This window comes from Gekko japonicus, unplaced genomic scaffold, assembly GCF_001447785.1.
Source record: "Gekko japonicus isolate JY-2015 unplaced genomic scaffold, Gekko_japonicus_V1.1 scaffold3782, whole genome shotgun sequence".
NCBI lineage: Eukaryota > Metazoa > Chordata > Lepidosauria > Squamata > Gekkonidae > Gekko > Gekko japonicus.
The window spans coordinates 110,754-125,424 of record NW_015170388.1 but is presented as its reverse complement, the minus strand read 5'-3'; the positions used below and the strand labels follow the sequence as shown (position 1 = coordinate 125,424).

Sequence of the window (14,671 nt, the reverse complement as noted above, 5' to 3'; positions counted from 1 at the left end):
AGATGAGAACTGAATTAATCGAAATGTATGACCTGTGGGGTGTAAACGCCGCCCTCCCCAATCCAGCACTCTTTGTGCTTTGGGGGGGAAAGACCCCCCCCCATAGCAGCTACAATAAGGCAATAAAATAAAACATTTTTTTTAAAAAAACATAATTATTGGGGGTGTTTTTTAAATTCAAGAGAAATCTCGATCCAGTACAGAAAGATGTCCGTCGTTTCGTCAAGACAGACAAGTCAGCCGTCGAATGGAAGGAGATGAGGGGGCGGGTCCTCCCGGGCTGGGAAAGCAGCAGATTGGTCCTCAGGCAGTGATGGCTGACTCCACCCCCTCTCCCTCCCAAGTGATGGAAGGGGGTGGAGCTTCATTGGGAAGCCGCATCCCTCACTTGGGGGCTTCCAGCTGCTGGATGGGGGGAAGTCCTTTGGAAACCAGGGCTACACACACCCCGGGCACGGGGAGTTCCGGGACGCTCGCCAGTGCGCTCAGTTCACTTTCCCTGGGGAACATGGATAACGTCAGCCACCTTTCAGCCGGCTGTCTGTCTAGGGCGTTCTCTGTGGCCATGGCCTCTTGGTAGGAGGGTGGAGGGTCTTCCACCTCGCGGGACCCCCCCGGCCCACGACTGCTGCCCGAACGTTCCGGCTGGGCCAAAAGGATGAGAGGGATCGGGCCCCGGCTGGCGGCTGGCACGGGGGCGCCGGTGTGACCGTAGACGGCCTCTTCGTAGGAAGGGAGGGACAGTGTGGTGTCCTCCGTGGGACTCGTGCCTGGCCCGTCCACGCCCTCCACCACGAAGCCCCGGTCTTCCAAGGTTTCGTACGCCTGGCTGTTGGGGAGAAGACACGGCCACGTGAGTCCCGCACGCCAAAACCCGGAAGCACAAACTGCATTTTTACTATCCTGGCTTCTTGAGAGGGGGGGTGCGGTTGGGGGGGGGGAAGAGCCCGACAAAGCAGGGTTTCAGGGGGGCAAACGGGGCTGGCATCCGGACACCAAAGCAGCCCAGAGCGCTGTAGCGAAACAGTTCTCCATCCTCCGGCTCACGCATATTTGCCTTCGCTCGGGAAGGATGGGGCTCCAGAGCAAACTGATTCATGCCGCAGCCAAATCGCTCGCCCACAACTTTAATGCCACTGGCTCACAAAGCAGAATTTTCGCTCACAAGACTCCGCAGCACCGCCGGGCCCCTCATGGGGCTCGGCAGTGGAGCTGCAAGGCCGGCAGCGGCGGCCGGGACCGTTGGGGGCGGGGTGTGCGCGCTTATGACACACTTCCGGTGATGTCAGGGGTGTGTGGCCTTATGACACACTTCTGGTGATGTCAGGGGGTGTGGCATATGCTAATGAGTTATGCTAATGAGTTCCCCTAGCTCTTTTTCTAGGAAACGACCCCTGAGAAGGCGCATCGGACAGGACATCCCTGCCCCAGACGGAGGGTTCCCATCTGTAGCCCGTGATGCTCAGAACTCACCTGGTGCCGCCGCAAGGGGAGGGCACGGACCTGACGACTAGAAAGCAGAGCGTGAGGGCCAGGATGACGGCCGAGAGGAGGACCAAGGTGCCGGCCATCAGCGGGATGGAGTTGACGAGAGTGAGGGAACTGCTGCGCGGGGCCACGGGGGCTGGGAGGGAGAGACGGAGAAGGCGGAGAAAGTGCATGAGTGTGGCTCCCAACTTTGCTTCCGGCCTGCCTCTCTTGCTGAGATGCCAGGCAGACGATCAAACAGGATTTTTTAAAAAATATTCAATTCATAAAGATCTCTAATGAGCAAAACAATGCAGCTGAGCCAGGATGGGAGGAGGAGGAGATTGGATTTATACCCCGCCCTTCACTACCCAAAGGTGTCTCAGAGGGGCAGTCCTTGCAGACTCCTTTCCCTTCCCGTCCCCACAACAGACACCCTGTGAGGCAGGTGGGGCTGAGAGAGCTCTCCTGAGGACTGCCCTTGAGAGAACAGCGCTGAGAGAACATGTGACTGACCCAAGGTCACACCAGCAGCTGCATATGGGGAGAAGAAGAAGAGGAGATTGGATTTATACCCCGCCCTTCATTACCCAAAGGTGTCTCAGAGGGGCTTACAGACTCCTTTCCCTCCCCCTCCCCACAACAGACACCCTGTGAGGCAGGTGGGGCTGAGAGAGCTCTCTCAAGGACTGCCCTTGAGAGAACAGCGCTGAGAGAACTTGTGACTGACCCAAGGTCACACCAGCAGCTGCCTATGGAGGAGTGGGGAAGAAGAAGAGATTGGATTTACACCCCCGCTCTTCACTACCCAAAGGAGTCTCCCCAGGCTTCACCCCCAAATCTCCAGGAGTTTCACGACCTGGAAATGGCAACTCTGCATCCTTCCAATCTTCCACCGCTGGCCAGGGGAGACCTGACAACTCTACAGATACAGAGTACCAGACAAGAGTTATTTTACAGAAACTCCTCCTGCTGATGCAGGGACCAGTGGAGAATTCCCTGCCAGGCATTTCAAGGAGGAGGAGGAGATTGGATTTCTACCCCTCACTTCACTACCCGAAGGTGTCTCAGAGCCACTGACAAACTCCTTTCCCTTCCCCTCCCCACAACAGACACCCTGGGAGGCAGGTGGGGCCGAGAGAGCTCTTGACAGAAACGGCTCTTTTTCAAGAACAGCTCTTATCAGAACTACGGCTTGCCCAAGGTCATCCAGCCAGGTGCAAGTGGAGGAGGAGTGGGGAGTCAAACCCGTCTCTCCCAGATGAGAGTCCGCGCACTCAACCACTACATTAAACTGGCTCTGTGGGATCCCGAAGTTTCCTTTCCCAGACACCAACTTCAGCCGGCCCTTCGAAGCTACACCAATCCTGGGTTACTCTCCTTCCATAGCAAACGGCAGTAAAAGTGACTGGGCCTACTTCTGAGTAAACAACCCCAAGACTGTTTTTGCATCGTCCAGTCTTCCAAAAATCGACTGCTTAACCCAGTGGGCTCACAGTAATGGGCACTCAAGAGCAGTGCTCCCTCTAAGCTGAGTCAGTGTGAGCGAGCTCATAGTTTTTTAGCCTCCAGCTCGCACGATTTTGTCTTGGCTCAGGAACTACGTGGCTCCAGAGAGAACCGATTTATGCAGCGGCCAAACTGCTCGCCCACAACTTTAAGGCCAGCAGCTCACAAAGTAGAATTTTTGCTCACAAGACTCCACAGCTGAGAGGGAGCATCGCTCAAGAGTGTAAGAGACTAAAGGGTGTGATTTTGGGTTTCTTGACCCCAGTTCCTCAGATAGGCTAAAGCCCCCTGGAAAACGGCACCCACCTTTAGCTGACCCGGTCGGTCTGTGTGTGTGTGTGGGGGGTGGAATGTGAAAAACAAGCACATCATTAACCCAGCAGCATGTTCGTCTCTTGAACTTTTGCTTTGCATTTTGAACTGAGTCAGTGGGACGCTTGTTCTCTGAACTAAATGTAACGTCCTTTGAACAACATATAATGTAGTATCGAAGTCCAGATTTTTAGATATTTTAAAGGTTATTTGCACAGCACACCTGTGCACACCTGTAGCAGTGTAGGTGCGAAAGGACAAAAACCAAATCACCGTAGTTAATGTATTAACCAGAAAAATGAGTTTAAGATGTGCAATTTTGGTTTTCTGTGGGAGGGTCCTCTGAATGTAAGGTCTATAAATTTGCTATGTTTTTCACATCTCCTTTGGGAAAAACTTGGGACGGTTTCTCCCCACGTTACTGCATTTAAAGCTTTCTGCCTTTCCTTCCAGACTCGTTATTGGCTTGTACATAGGAGGGTTTCCCTGTTGGGACCACCTCAACCCTTTCCCCTTTCTCTCTTCCTTTGTGGCTCCCGCCCTTTGTGGCTCCTTTTCCTTAGTGGGAGACTCCCTGGTGGTGGCCCCAGAGAGCCACGAGTATCCAGGAATAAGCAGAGCCCTTGCGGGACCACAAGCTCCACATGAGCTACTTAGCTCAGATCCACGCTGAGCAGCACAGCACCACCAACCACTTGAAGATCTCAATCCACTCCATGTCGCTCCCTCTAAGCCATGGAATCCTGTGAGCAAAAATCCTACTTTGCGAGCTCCCGGCATGAAAGTTGTGAGCGAGCCATTTGGCTACTGCATACATTCGCTGGCTCTGGAGCCCTCCTTCCTGAGCTGAGACAAAAATCTGTGAGCTGGAGGCTAAAAAACCGTGAGCTTAGCTCACACTAACTCTGCTTAGAGGGAGCACAGGTCCCGACCAATGTTCCCTCTAAGCTGTGGAGTCTTGTGAGCAAAAATTCTACTTTGTGAGCTACTGGCTACTGGCTCTGGAGCCATCCTTCCTGAGCCAAGACAAAAATGTGTGAGCCGGAGGCAAAAAAAACCGTGAGCTAGAGCACACTAACTCAGCTTAGAGGGAGCACGGGTCCCAACCTAGTTCAGAAGTCTTGTCCTCCTCCCCCCCACCCCCCGCTTGCCCAGACAGGCTCCTTCTGTCCGGACTGGCTCACACTAACTCAGCTTAGAGGGAACGCTGCTGCTAGGTTTGTCGTATCGCCACTCCCCTGCCACAGACAGTGTTCCCTCTAAGATGAGTTAGTGTGAGCTAGCTCGGGTTTTTTAGCCTCCGGCTCACACATTTTTTTTCCCTTCGCTCAGGAAGGACGGCTCCAGAGCATACTAATTGATGCAGCAGCCAGATCGCTCGCTCGCTCACAGCTTTAATGCCAGGAGCTCACAAAGCAGAGTTTTTGCTCACAGGACTCTGTGGCTTAAAGGGAGCTTTGGGCCACGGAGCGGTGGCCGAACTCCCATGCAAGGTGGCGAGCAGCTATTCCAGTCTGCACCACAAGGTGGCAGAGCAGCACCAGACGCTGCCCAGATCTTGTCACTGATTGGCCACTGGTCTAAACCGAGCTCAGGGCCAGGTGGAGAGATTTTGCTCTCCTCAGCAGATCCATGCAAGACCTCAAACGTCCGTCTTGGGTGCAAGAAGCGCCCTCCTCCAACGGGGCTCCCTAGGGACTCAAACCGTCTCCAGTTATGCCCAAGTTTGCTTATTTCGCCCAAGTTATCCTGTTATCCAGGTAGCACAAAGAAATGGATGTAACGGGTGGAGAGCGGGGGGGGGGGGAGTAGGACACACAATTCTTACTTCCTTGTGGCTTGCAAAGGACATCCTGAATCACGCGCCACTCCCCTCTGTGGCAGATGGCCAGGCTGGGTAGGCTGGCGAGGACGTAACCCCATTGGCAGAAGTACTCCAGCATGGCACCGGCTTCAAAGGTGCCGTTTTCCCAGGGCCCCTGGCACAAGGGGGGCTGGCACAGGTAGGCGCTGTGGGGCGGTATGTCAGGCTCCTCACACCCTGCAAGAGGGAGGGGAGGCACATAAAAGGGGGGGAGACAATCGATAGACCAATAGGATTTTAAAAAGCCTTCTACCCCGTACCGCCTGACATCACGGTTTTCCATTTTATCCTAAAACCACCCTGCGAAGGAGACCAGGCGGAGAGAGACGGAAGATATAGGGAGAAGCTGTGCTTGGAGGAACAGCTGCCAGGCACCCATTCGGTGCCCCTTTCACCCTTCCCACAAGGCAGGACGGAGATGTCCCGGAAGCCATTGTGCCAGTTCTGGCCGCAGAAGCCCAGCTTGACCGGACCCAGTGACTTTGCCACCCTGTGGCCGAGGTTCCTCTGGCGGGGCCCCCATGAATACTGCTGACCCACAGGGCTTCCGCTGTGCCACCAGTCTGGCTGCACCCCCTGAGCAGGAAAGGGGGGGGAGCTCAAAGACTTATTTATTTAAAACATTGATAAGCCGCCTTTCTCCTGTGTGGAGCTCACAGTGGCTCACGATAGGAATAAAACAGAAGACATCATAAAAGCGCATAAAGCAAAATTGTAAAACCACAGTTTAGGGCTGCTGGTAAAGCAATCAAGGGCCACCCTAAATACATGAGAACATAAGAGACGCCAATGTTGGATCAGGCCAAAGGCCCATCCAGTCCAACACTCTGTGTCACACAGTGGCCAGAAATACCAGGGGCCATCAGGAGGTCCAACAGTGGGGCCAGGACATTAGAAGCCATCCCACTGTTGACCCCCCCCCCAAGCACCAAGATGACAGAGCATCACTTGCCCCAGAGTCCCTATCTATACCTTGTGGCTAATAGCCACTGATGGACCTCTGCTCCGTATGCTTATCTAATTCCCTTTTGAAGCCGTCCATGCTTGTAGCTGCCACCACTTCCTGTGGCAGTGAGTTCCATGTGTTAATCACTCTTTGGGTGAAGAAGGACTTCCTTTTATCCGTTCTAACCCGACCGCTCAGCAATTTCATGGCGTGCCCACGAGTTCTTGTATTGTGAGAAAGGAAGAAAAGTACCGCCAGCTGCCTCCGAAAGTGAGGGGCCCCGGCGCACCTCCCTGAGGAGGTTGTTCCATAATCTCAGGGCTGCCACCAAAAAGGCCCCGTCCTGTGTGCCCAGATGAGCTGCTTCGATTGGTGGGACAGTCAAAAAAGCCCCTCCCTGTGATCTTAACTTCCAGGCAGGAACACAGGGGAGAAGACGGTCCCTCCAGGCACTCTGGTCCTAAGCCATTTCAGGCTTTAAAGGACGAGAACAACACTTTGAATTTGGCTCGGGAACAGATCAGTAGCCAGTGTGACTGCTGTAGTGTTGGGGATATACGGTCCCAGTCAGTGTTCCCTCGAAGCTGAGTTAGTGTGAGCTGGCCCTGAGCAGCAGTCTAGCGGCAGCATTCTTCAACGGCTTCAGCTTCTGAACAGTCTTCAAGGGCAGGTCCCTCTAAGCTGAGTTACTGTGAGCGAGCTCACGGTTTTCTAGCCTCCAGCTCACAGATTATTGATTTAGCTCAGGGAGGATGGCTCTGGAGCAAACTGATTTATGCTGCAGCCAAATCACTCACACACAACTTTAAGGCCAGGAGCTCACAAAGTAGAGTTTTTGCTCACAAGACTCCACGGCTTAGAGGGAGCACTGCTCCAGACCAGTATTCCCTCTAAACTGAGTTAGTGTGAGCCAGCTCATGGTTTTCTAGCCTCTGGCTCACACATTTTTGTCTTGGCTCAAGAAGGGAGGGCTCCAGAGCCAACTAATGTATACAGTAGCCAAAACACTCGCTCACAGCTTTAATGCCAGCAGCTCACAAAGGAGAATTTTTGCTCACGAGGCTCCATGGCTTAGAAGAAGAGATTGGATTTATACCCCGCCCTTCACTCCCCAAGGGAGTCTCAGAGTGGCTTACAAACTCCTTTCCCTTCCCCTCCCCACAACAGACACCTTGTGAGGTAGGCGGGGCTGAGAGAGCTCTTGACAGAAACTGCTCTCTTTCAAGAACAGCTCTTATCAGAACTACGGCTTGCCCAAGGTCATCCAGCCAGGTGCAAGTGGAGGAGTGGGGAATCAAACCCGGTTCTCCCAGATTAGAGTCCGCGCACTTAACTCAGCCTCCTGCCGAACAATCGCGGACACGTCTTTTACTCTCTGGAACCAACCGCAGCAGCAGCAGCAGCAGACGCTGGACCTCTGAACCAGACCCACCTTTTTCCATGGGGAGAAACTGGGCGGCACACAGGCCCACAAGCATCAGCGGCACCCCCAGGCAGCGCATCCTGGCCACAGGAGCTGTGGAGGGAGAGGACCAAGGTCACGTGGGAAGCCTGTGGAGAGGAAGACGGCAGCTTTTGTCCTTGTCGTTTGACAACCATCAACAAGCCGGGTGGGCCCACACTTGGCCCGATCTCGTCTGATCTCAGATGCTAAACAGGGTCAGCCCCAGATGGTATTTGGATGGGAGACCACCAAGAAGAAGGGAGAAGAGATTGGATTTATACCCCAGCCTTCACTACCCGAAGGAGTCTCAGAGCAGCTGACAATCTCCTTTCCCTTCCCCTCCCCACAACAGACACCCTGCAAGGTAGGCGGGGCTGAGAGAGCTCTCCTGAGAACTGCCCTTGAGAGGACAGCTCTGAGAGAACTTGTGACTGACCCAAGGTCACCCCAGCAGCTGCATGTGGAGGAGTGGTTAATCAAACCTGGTTCTCCCAGATTAGAGTCTGCGCTCCTAACCACTACCCCAGACTGGCTCTCACTGCCTTAAGGATGTAGTAAGACTGATTGATTGAAGAAAGAGAGGAGATTGGATTTGTACCCCGCCCTTCACTACCCGAAGGAGTCTCAGAGCAGCTGACAATCTCCTTTCCCTTCCCCTCCCCACCACAGGCACCCTGTGAGGTAGGTGGGGCCGGGAGAGCTCTGAAAAGATGAAGGAGGAGGAGGAGACTGGATTTATAACCTGCCCTTTACTGGGAGTCTCAGAGCAGCTTACAATCTGCTTTCCCTTCCCCTCCCCACAACAGACGCCCTGTGAGGTCGGTGAGGCTGAGAGAGCTCTCCCGAGAACTGCCCTTGAGAGAACAGCTCTGAGGGAACTTGTGACTGACCCAAGGTCACCCCAGCAGCTGCATATGTAGAAGAGGAGACTGGATTTATACACTACCCGAAGGAGTCACAGAGCAGCTGACAATCTCCTTTCCCCTTCCCCTCCCCACAACAGACGCCCTGTGAGGTCGTTGGGGCCGAGAGAGCTCTCCCGAGAACCGCCCTTGAGAGAACAGCTCTGAGAGAACTTGTGACTGACCCAAGGAAGTCCAGGCTCACTACACAGAGCCAGGCAATCGCACCCCACCTCCACACACCTTTTGCCCTGACCTGGACGGCACAAGCTAGCCCGATCTCGTCACATCTCAGACGCTAAGCAGGGTCGGCCCTGGTTGGTATTCGGATGGGAGACCACCGAGGAAGTCCGGGGGGCAGAAGCAGGCCTTGAAGACCCCGTCAGGGGGTCACCGTAAGTGGGCTGTGACTTGACTGCACTCTGCACACCGAACCCCCCCCCCCTTTCGCTCACCGATCTGTGGGTCAGCCTGTCCTTCACATGGCCGAGCAGCAGTGGGCAGGGAAATGAACTTCAAGCTGCAATAATGACCCCCCCCCAAAAAAAGCCCCACCCAGACAAGATTCTTACTAAACATAACTGTAATTTAGGTTCAGGTGGGTCACCGTGTTGGTGCCAAGCAGCAGAACCAAGTTTGAGCCCAGGAGTTCCTTAAAGACCCCAAAAAGTTTAATTCTGGCCAGTAATGCTCCCTCTAAGCTGTGGAGTCCTGTGAGCAAAGATTCTCCTTTGTGAGCCGCTGGTATTAAAGTTGTGAGCCAGCGATCTGGCTGCCGGGTAATCAGTTTGCTCTGGAGCCCAACCTTCCCGAGCGAAGGCAAAAAAAAGTGTGAGCCGGTGGCTAAAAAACTGTGGGCTAGTTCACACTAACTCAGCTTAGAGGGAACACTGATTCTGGGCATACGTATTTGTGTACACACACACACACACACACACACACACATCTTCAGATACACAGATGCAGACTTCTACCACCATTACCCTCTCCCTACCTATATGTTAACAGCTGTGGACGTCTGTTCCAACACATCTGAAGAAGTGCACATACACACGAAAACCCAATACCCAGAATTCAACTTTGTTGGTCTTAAAGGTAACCAGGGACCAGTGTTCCCTCTAAGATGAGTTAGTGTGAGCTAGCTCACAGTTTTCTAGCCTCCGGCTCACACATTTTTGTCTTAGCTCAGGAAGAACAGCTCCAGAGCAAACTAATTTATATGGCTGCCAAACCGCTCGCTCACAGCTTTAATGCCAGCAGCTCACAAAGTAGAATTTTTGCTCACAAAGTCTCCACAGCTTAGAGGGAACATTGCCAGGGACTCCAACTTCATAACTGTAATCTGTCTGTGAATGGGAGCCAACCCTCTCCTTTCGAGTGGCAGAGAAATTTAGCCTTGCATTGGAGGAAAGATTGCCGCCAGCGAGATGTGGTTGCCAACTCCCAGTTGGGATATTCCTGGGGATTTGGGGGCACCGCCTGGGGAAGGATGTAGGCAGGGTGATAAGGCCACACAGTCCAGCTTCCAAAGCAGCCATTTTCCGAACCCACCTCGGCAGTCTGGAGACTCGTCATTCCTGGAGAGCTCCAGGTGCCCCCGGAGGCCGAGCAACCCTAACTCAGGCAGCCGAAGTTAAGAATCTGACGGAACACCATGAGTCAGGTAATTCCCCAGCCCTCCTTCCAGGTAAGAGGTCACCGACCCCCTCTGGAAAATCCAGCCTGAGTTCTCGGCCCTTTGAAGAAGATCCCGGTGTTAAGAATTGTGTTCTGAGAGATCAAGCAAGGCCAGAGGATGGAGAACGGCTGTGAGGGTGGGGCTGACCTCGCATGCCCCCAATCGATGCTCCCTCTCCGCTGCGGAGTCTTTGTGAGCAACAATTCTACTTTGTGAGCTCCTGGCACGAAAGTGGTGAGCGAGCGATTTGGCTGCCACATCAATCAGTTTGCTCTGGAGCCCTCCTTCCCGAGCTCAGGCAGAAATGCGTGAGCCGGAGGCTAAAAAAACTGTGGGCTAGCTCACACTAAACTCAGCTGAGAGGGAACACTGGTTCTTCTGGGTTACCTTCTGGGTATACGTATTTGTGCCCACACACACACCTTCAGATACATAAAGACTTCCACCACCATTACCATCTCTCTACCTGTATGTAGTGGTTGTGGAAGTCTGTTCCAATGTATCTGAAGAAGTGCATGTACACAGAAAAACTTATACCCATAATTCAACTTAGTTGGTCTTAAAAGTGCCTGACTGGACTCCAACTTGGCTCTGTAACTGTAATCTGTCTAGAGGTCCCTGTTTTTTTTAGGGGCAGACGGAAGGTGGAGGGGTGGGGGGGGAGAGAGGACAAGCCCTGCATTGGAGGAAAGACTGCAGTCAGCTAGATGCAGCTGCCAATCCCTGCTTGGGATATTGCTGGAGATTTGGGACCCGGGCAGGGTGATAATGCCATACAGACAGCTCTCCAAAGCCGCCGTTTCCTCCAGCCAAACCGACCTCCACAGTCCGGGAATCAGTTGTAACTCCTGGAGATCTCCGGGTGACACCGGGAGGCTGGGAACCGCAACCAGGACTCAAGGCAGCCGAAGTTAAGGACCTGCTTGAACCCCACGAGTCAGGCAACCCCCGGAAAGAGCCCTTGGCCGGCCGCCAGCCTCCTTCCAGGGAAGAGACTCACGACGATGAGTCCCTTTTGGAAAATTCTGCCGAAGTCCTCGGCCCTTTGAAGGCCCGCCGCCCAGGGCGCCGCGAGGGGAGGGGAGGGGGGCGTTGTCCCGGCCGCGATAGCCCATCCAAAGGAGCAATTGCGCTGCGAAGGCCTTGGAAAGTGGGTCGCCCTCTCCGGCTTCAATCCGGACGGGAGCCGCCCAGCCCGGCAGGAATGGATTGCAATTCCAGAATGGCCGGGCAACTCCGGAGCCTCCCTCCGGGCGGGGAACTGGCCCCGAGGCTCGGTTGGGGGGGGGGGGATTCCAGCCCGCGGAATGCAAAGGGACCCCCACCCCACCGCCAAACTGGTTTTGCTCTCCTCTCCCGCCCCCAAACCTGGGCAGCCGCGGTGTGCGCAAAGATGGGGACGGCCTCCGCCCCGAGGAGCTCGCAGGGGGAGAGGGAGGGGCGGCTGGGAGGGAGCCCCCCCCGCGCAACGGCCCTGGGCGCATACTTCGCCAAGCCTAAAGGGGCAGGCCAGAAATCCACCCCAGTTCCCTGTAAAGACCGTCGAGGTCGGTCCCCATTAGAGGCTCGCATGGTCAGCCGCGCGCAGGACTTGAACTCGGTACCAGTCGGAAAGTTTTCCGACAGGGAGAGTTTCGCACGCAGCTTACACACCCCCCCCCCCCCATGCCAGCTTCCGGCCACTCGGAGCCGCGGGCGCCTTCTACAAAAGACCTCCCCCCGGCCCTGGAGCCGGCACCAAGGCACCCACCACCACCACCACCCGCCCAGGGCGCCCTGCTCGACGGCAACGAGTCCCCCAGGCCGCAAAGGAGAAACCCTCTGCGCATGGCCAGAGACCCTCGCCCGGAATACTTCGAGAGGAGACCCCCAACTCGAAGAAAAGCGCACGCGGACCGAGTCAGGGCCAGACGGCAAAAAAAAAACAAAAAAACCCATCCCATCAAGAGGTCGCCTCACCTTTCCTGGCCTGCTCCGGACAGGCCCAACCACTCCTCCGCAAAGAAGGCAGCCACGGCCGAGGAAGCGCCGCGGGCCGCGACCCGCCGGCCTCTTAAAGCTGGGGAGGGCCGCCCACCCACCCCACCCCCGCGCCTGTGGGCGGGGCCACGAGCCACGCCCCTCCTGCAAGGGATTCGGAGTCAAACCGAGAATTGGAAGGGGGGGGAGCGCTAAGACCCCCCAAGTTTAATCCAAGGCAGTGTTCCCTCTAAGCTGAGTTAGTGTGAGCTAGCTCACAGTTTTTTAGCCTCTGGCTCACACATTTCTGTCTTAGCTCAGGAAGGAAGGCTCCAGAGCCAACGAATTGATGCAGGAGCCAAATCGCTCACTGACAACTTTAATGCCAGTAGCTCGCAAAGTAGATTTTTTGTTTACAAGACTCCACAGCTTAGAGGGAACATTGATCCAAGCAGTGCGCGGGTTCAAAGAAGTGTGCCTGCACCCGAAATCTTCTACCCAAGATTAAACTTGGTGGGCCTGAAAGGTGCTGCTGCTTCGGACCGACGCGGCGGCGGCCCAGCTGACTCGAACTCGGCGCGAGTTCCCTCCCGCGCCAGCCGGGTCCACCGGATCGCCCCGGGACGGAGGCGCATGGGAAAAGGCGGGCGTTTACTCTGGCAACGGGACCCAAACAGCCCCGTTGCCAGAGTAACGCTGAGCATCACATCCTGGCGACGGCGGGTGCAGCGCGCACAGCCGTCCCCCGCGGCACGCATCCTGCCAGGAAATAGATTTCCCCCGCCGGCGTTTGGTAAGCCTACTTCCAGGGAAGAAGAAGAAGAGGAAGAAGAGGAGGAGGAGGAGGAGGAGGAGATTGGATTTATACCCCACCCTTTTCGAGCAGCTGACAAACTCCTTTCCCTTCCCCTTCCCACCAATGTTCCCTCTAAGCTGTGGAATCTTGTGAGCAAAAATTCCACATTGTGAGCTACTGGCATTAAAGTTGTGAGCGCGCGACTTGGCTACTAAATAAATTGGTTTGCTCTGGAGCCACCCTCCCTGAGCTAAAACAAAAATGTGTGAGCCGCAAGCTAAAAAACTGTGAGCTAGCTCACACTAACTCAGCTTAGAGGGGACACTGCTCCCCACAACAGACACCCTGTCAGGTGGGTGGGGCTGAGAGAGCTCTTGACAGAAACTGCCGTTTCAAGGACAGCTCTGAGCCGCGGGGGTGTGTGTGGATTTTAGAACATCTTCCAAGTGAGCCCTGCTCTGGATCCTTCCAGGATGCTCGGTTAGGACACGAAGAGGGGGATTCTCGACATAGGTTCGTGGCGCGCCTGAAGCAGCGTGTGTGGTGGGCCACCCCATCAGTGCCCTGCTGGCCCGGACTGTGCAGGCTCCTCTAAGCCACTCGCCAGGGAAGGAAACCCCACCGTGGCTTTAAAGCCACCCAACCAACCCAAAACCCAATTTATGTTTTCTTGGATTCAACGCAGAGGCTTGATTTTACAGCCACGGGCTTCCATTGTGCCTATATTTATTTTGGATGAGGGATCCCTCCATCTGCAGCAGCTTCACACTAGCTCTGCTTCCTAGTCCTTGAAAGAGAGTCTACCTTCTGGAGGGCCAACAACAGGGCAGAGAAGCTGAGGCCTTCCCATGATAAGGACATCAGAAGAGCCCTGCTTTGTCAGGCCAGTGAAAGTCCATCCAGTCCAGCATCCCATCTCTCACAGCGGCCAACCAGTTCCCCTGGAGGGCCAACAACAGGGCAGAGAGGCCAAGGCCTTCATGAGAACATCAAAAGAGCCCTGCTGGGTCAGACCAGTGAGGATCCCTTTAGTCCAGCATCCTGCCTCACACAGGGGCCAGCCAGTTCCTCTGGAGGGCCAGCAACAGGGCAGAGAGGCCAAGGCCTTCCCCTGAGAGGAACATCAGAAGAGCCCTGCTGGGTCAGACCAGGGTGGGTCCCACTAGTCCAGCAGCCCATCTCTCACAGTGGCCAACCAGTTCCCCTGGAGGGCCAACAAACAGGGCAGAGAGGCCAAGCCCTGCATGAGAACACCAGAAGAGCCCTGCTGGGTCAGACCAGTGAGGGTCCACCTAGTCCAGCATCCCGTCTCACACAGTGGCCAACCAGTTCCCCTGGAGGGCCAGCAACAGGACAGAGAGGCCTAGGCCTTCTCGAGAGGAACATCAGAAGAGCCCTGCTGGGTCAGACCAGTGAGGGTCCATCCAGTCCAGCATCCTGTCTCACACGGTGGCCAGCCAGTCCCTCTGGAGGGCCAACAGCAGGGCAGAGAGGCCGAGGACTTCCCCTGAAAGGAACATCAGAAGAGGAACTTTTCCCCACCATAGAGAACAATGGAGGGGATGGGGCAATCTGTTTGAGGGCCCGTAAAATTGGACCCCCTGGTCCAATACTCTTGAAACTTGGTTGGTATCTTGGGGAGAGGCTCCAGCAGCTACCCTGCGAGTTTGGAGTCTCTTCCTCAAACCCCCTTCGCCTCCATCCCCCAGAATATACCCTATGTTTTTGCCATTGACTCCAATGGCCCATAGGATATAATGGGGCTGAAATCTGCTCCTACTGACGAAACTGACA

General features: G+C 55.1%; 1 protein-coding gene across 1 annotated transcript; it reads right to left on the bottom strand.

The window, feature by feature from the left end:
• Nucleotides 1–384: 384 nt before the first annotated feature.
• Nucleotides 385–7,600, bottom strand: LOC107116365 (sushi domain-containing protein 6-like). Its single transcript, XM_015418262.1, has 4 exons — nt 7,531–7,600; nt 5,117–5,329; nt 1,474–1,624; nt 385–829 (listed from the first exon to the last, which is right to left on the bottom strand). The coding sequence occupies exons 1-4, from the start codon at nt 7,598–7,600 to the stop codon at nt 385–387; spliced, it is 879 nt and encodes a 292-aa protein (XP_015273748.1).
• Nucleotides 7,601–14,671: the final 7,071 nt, after the last annotated feature.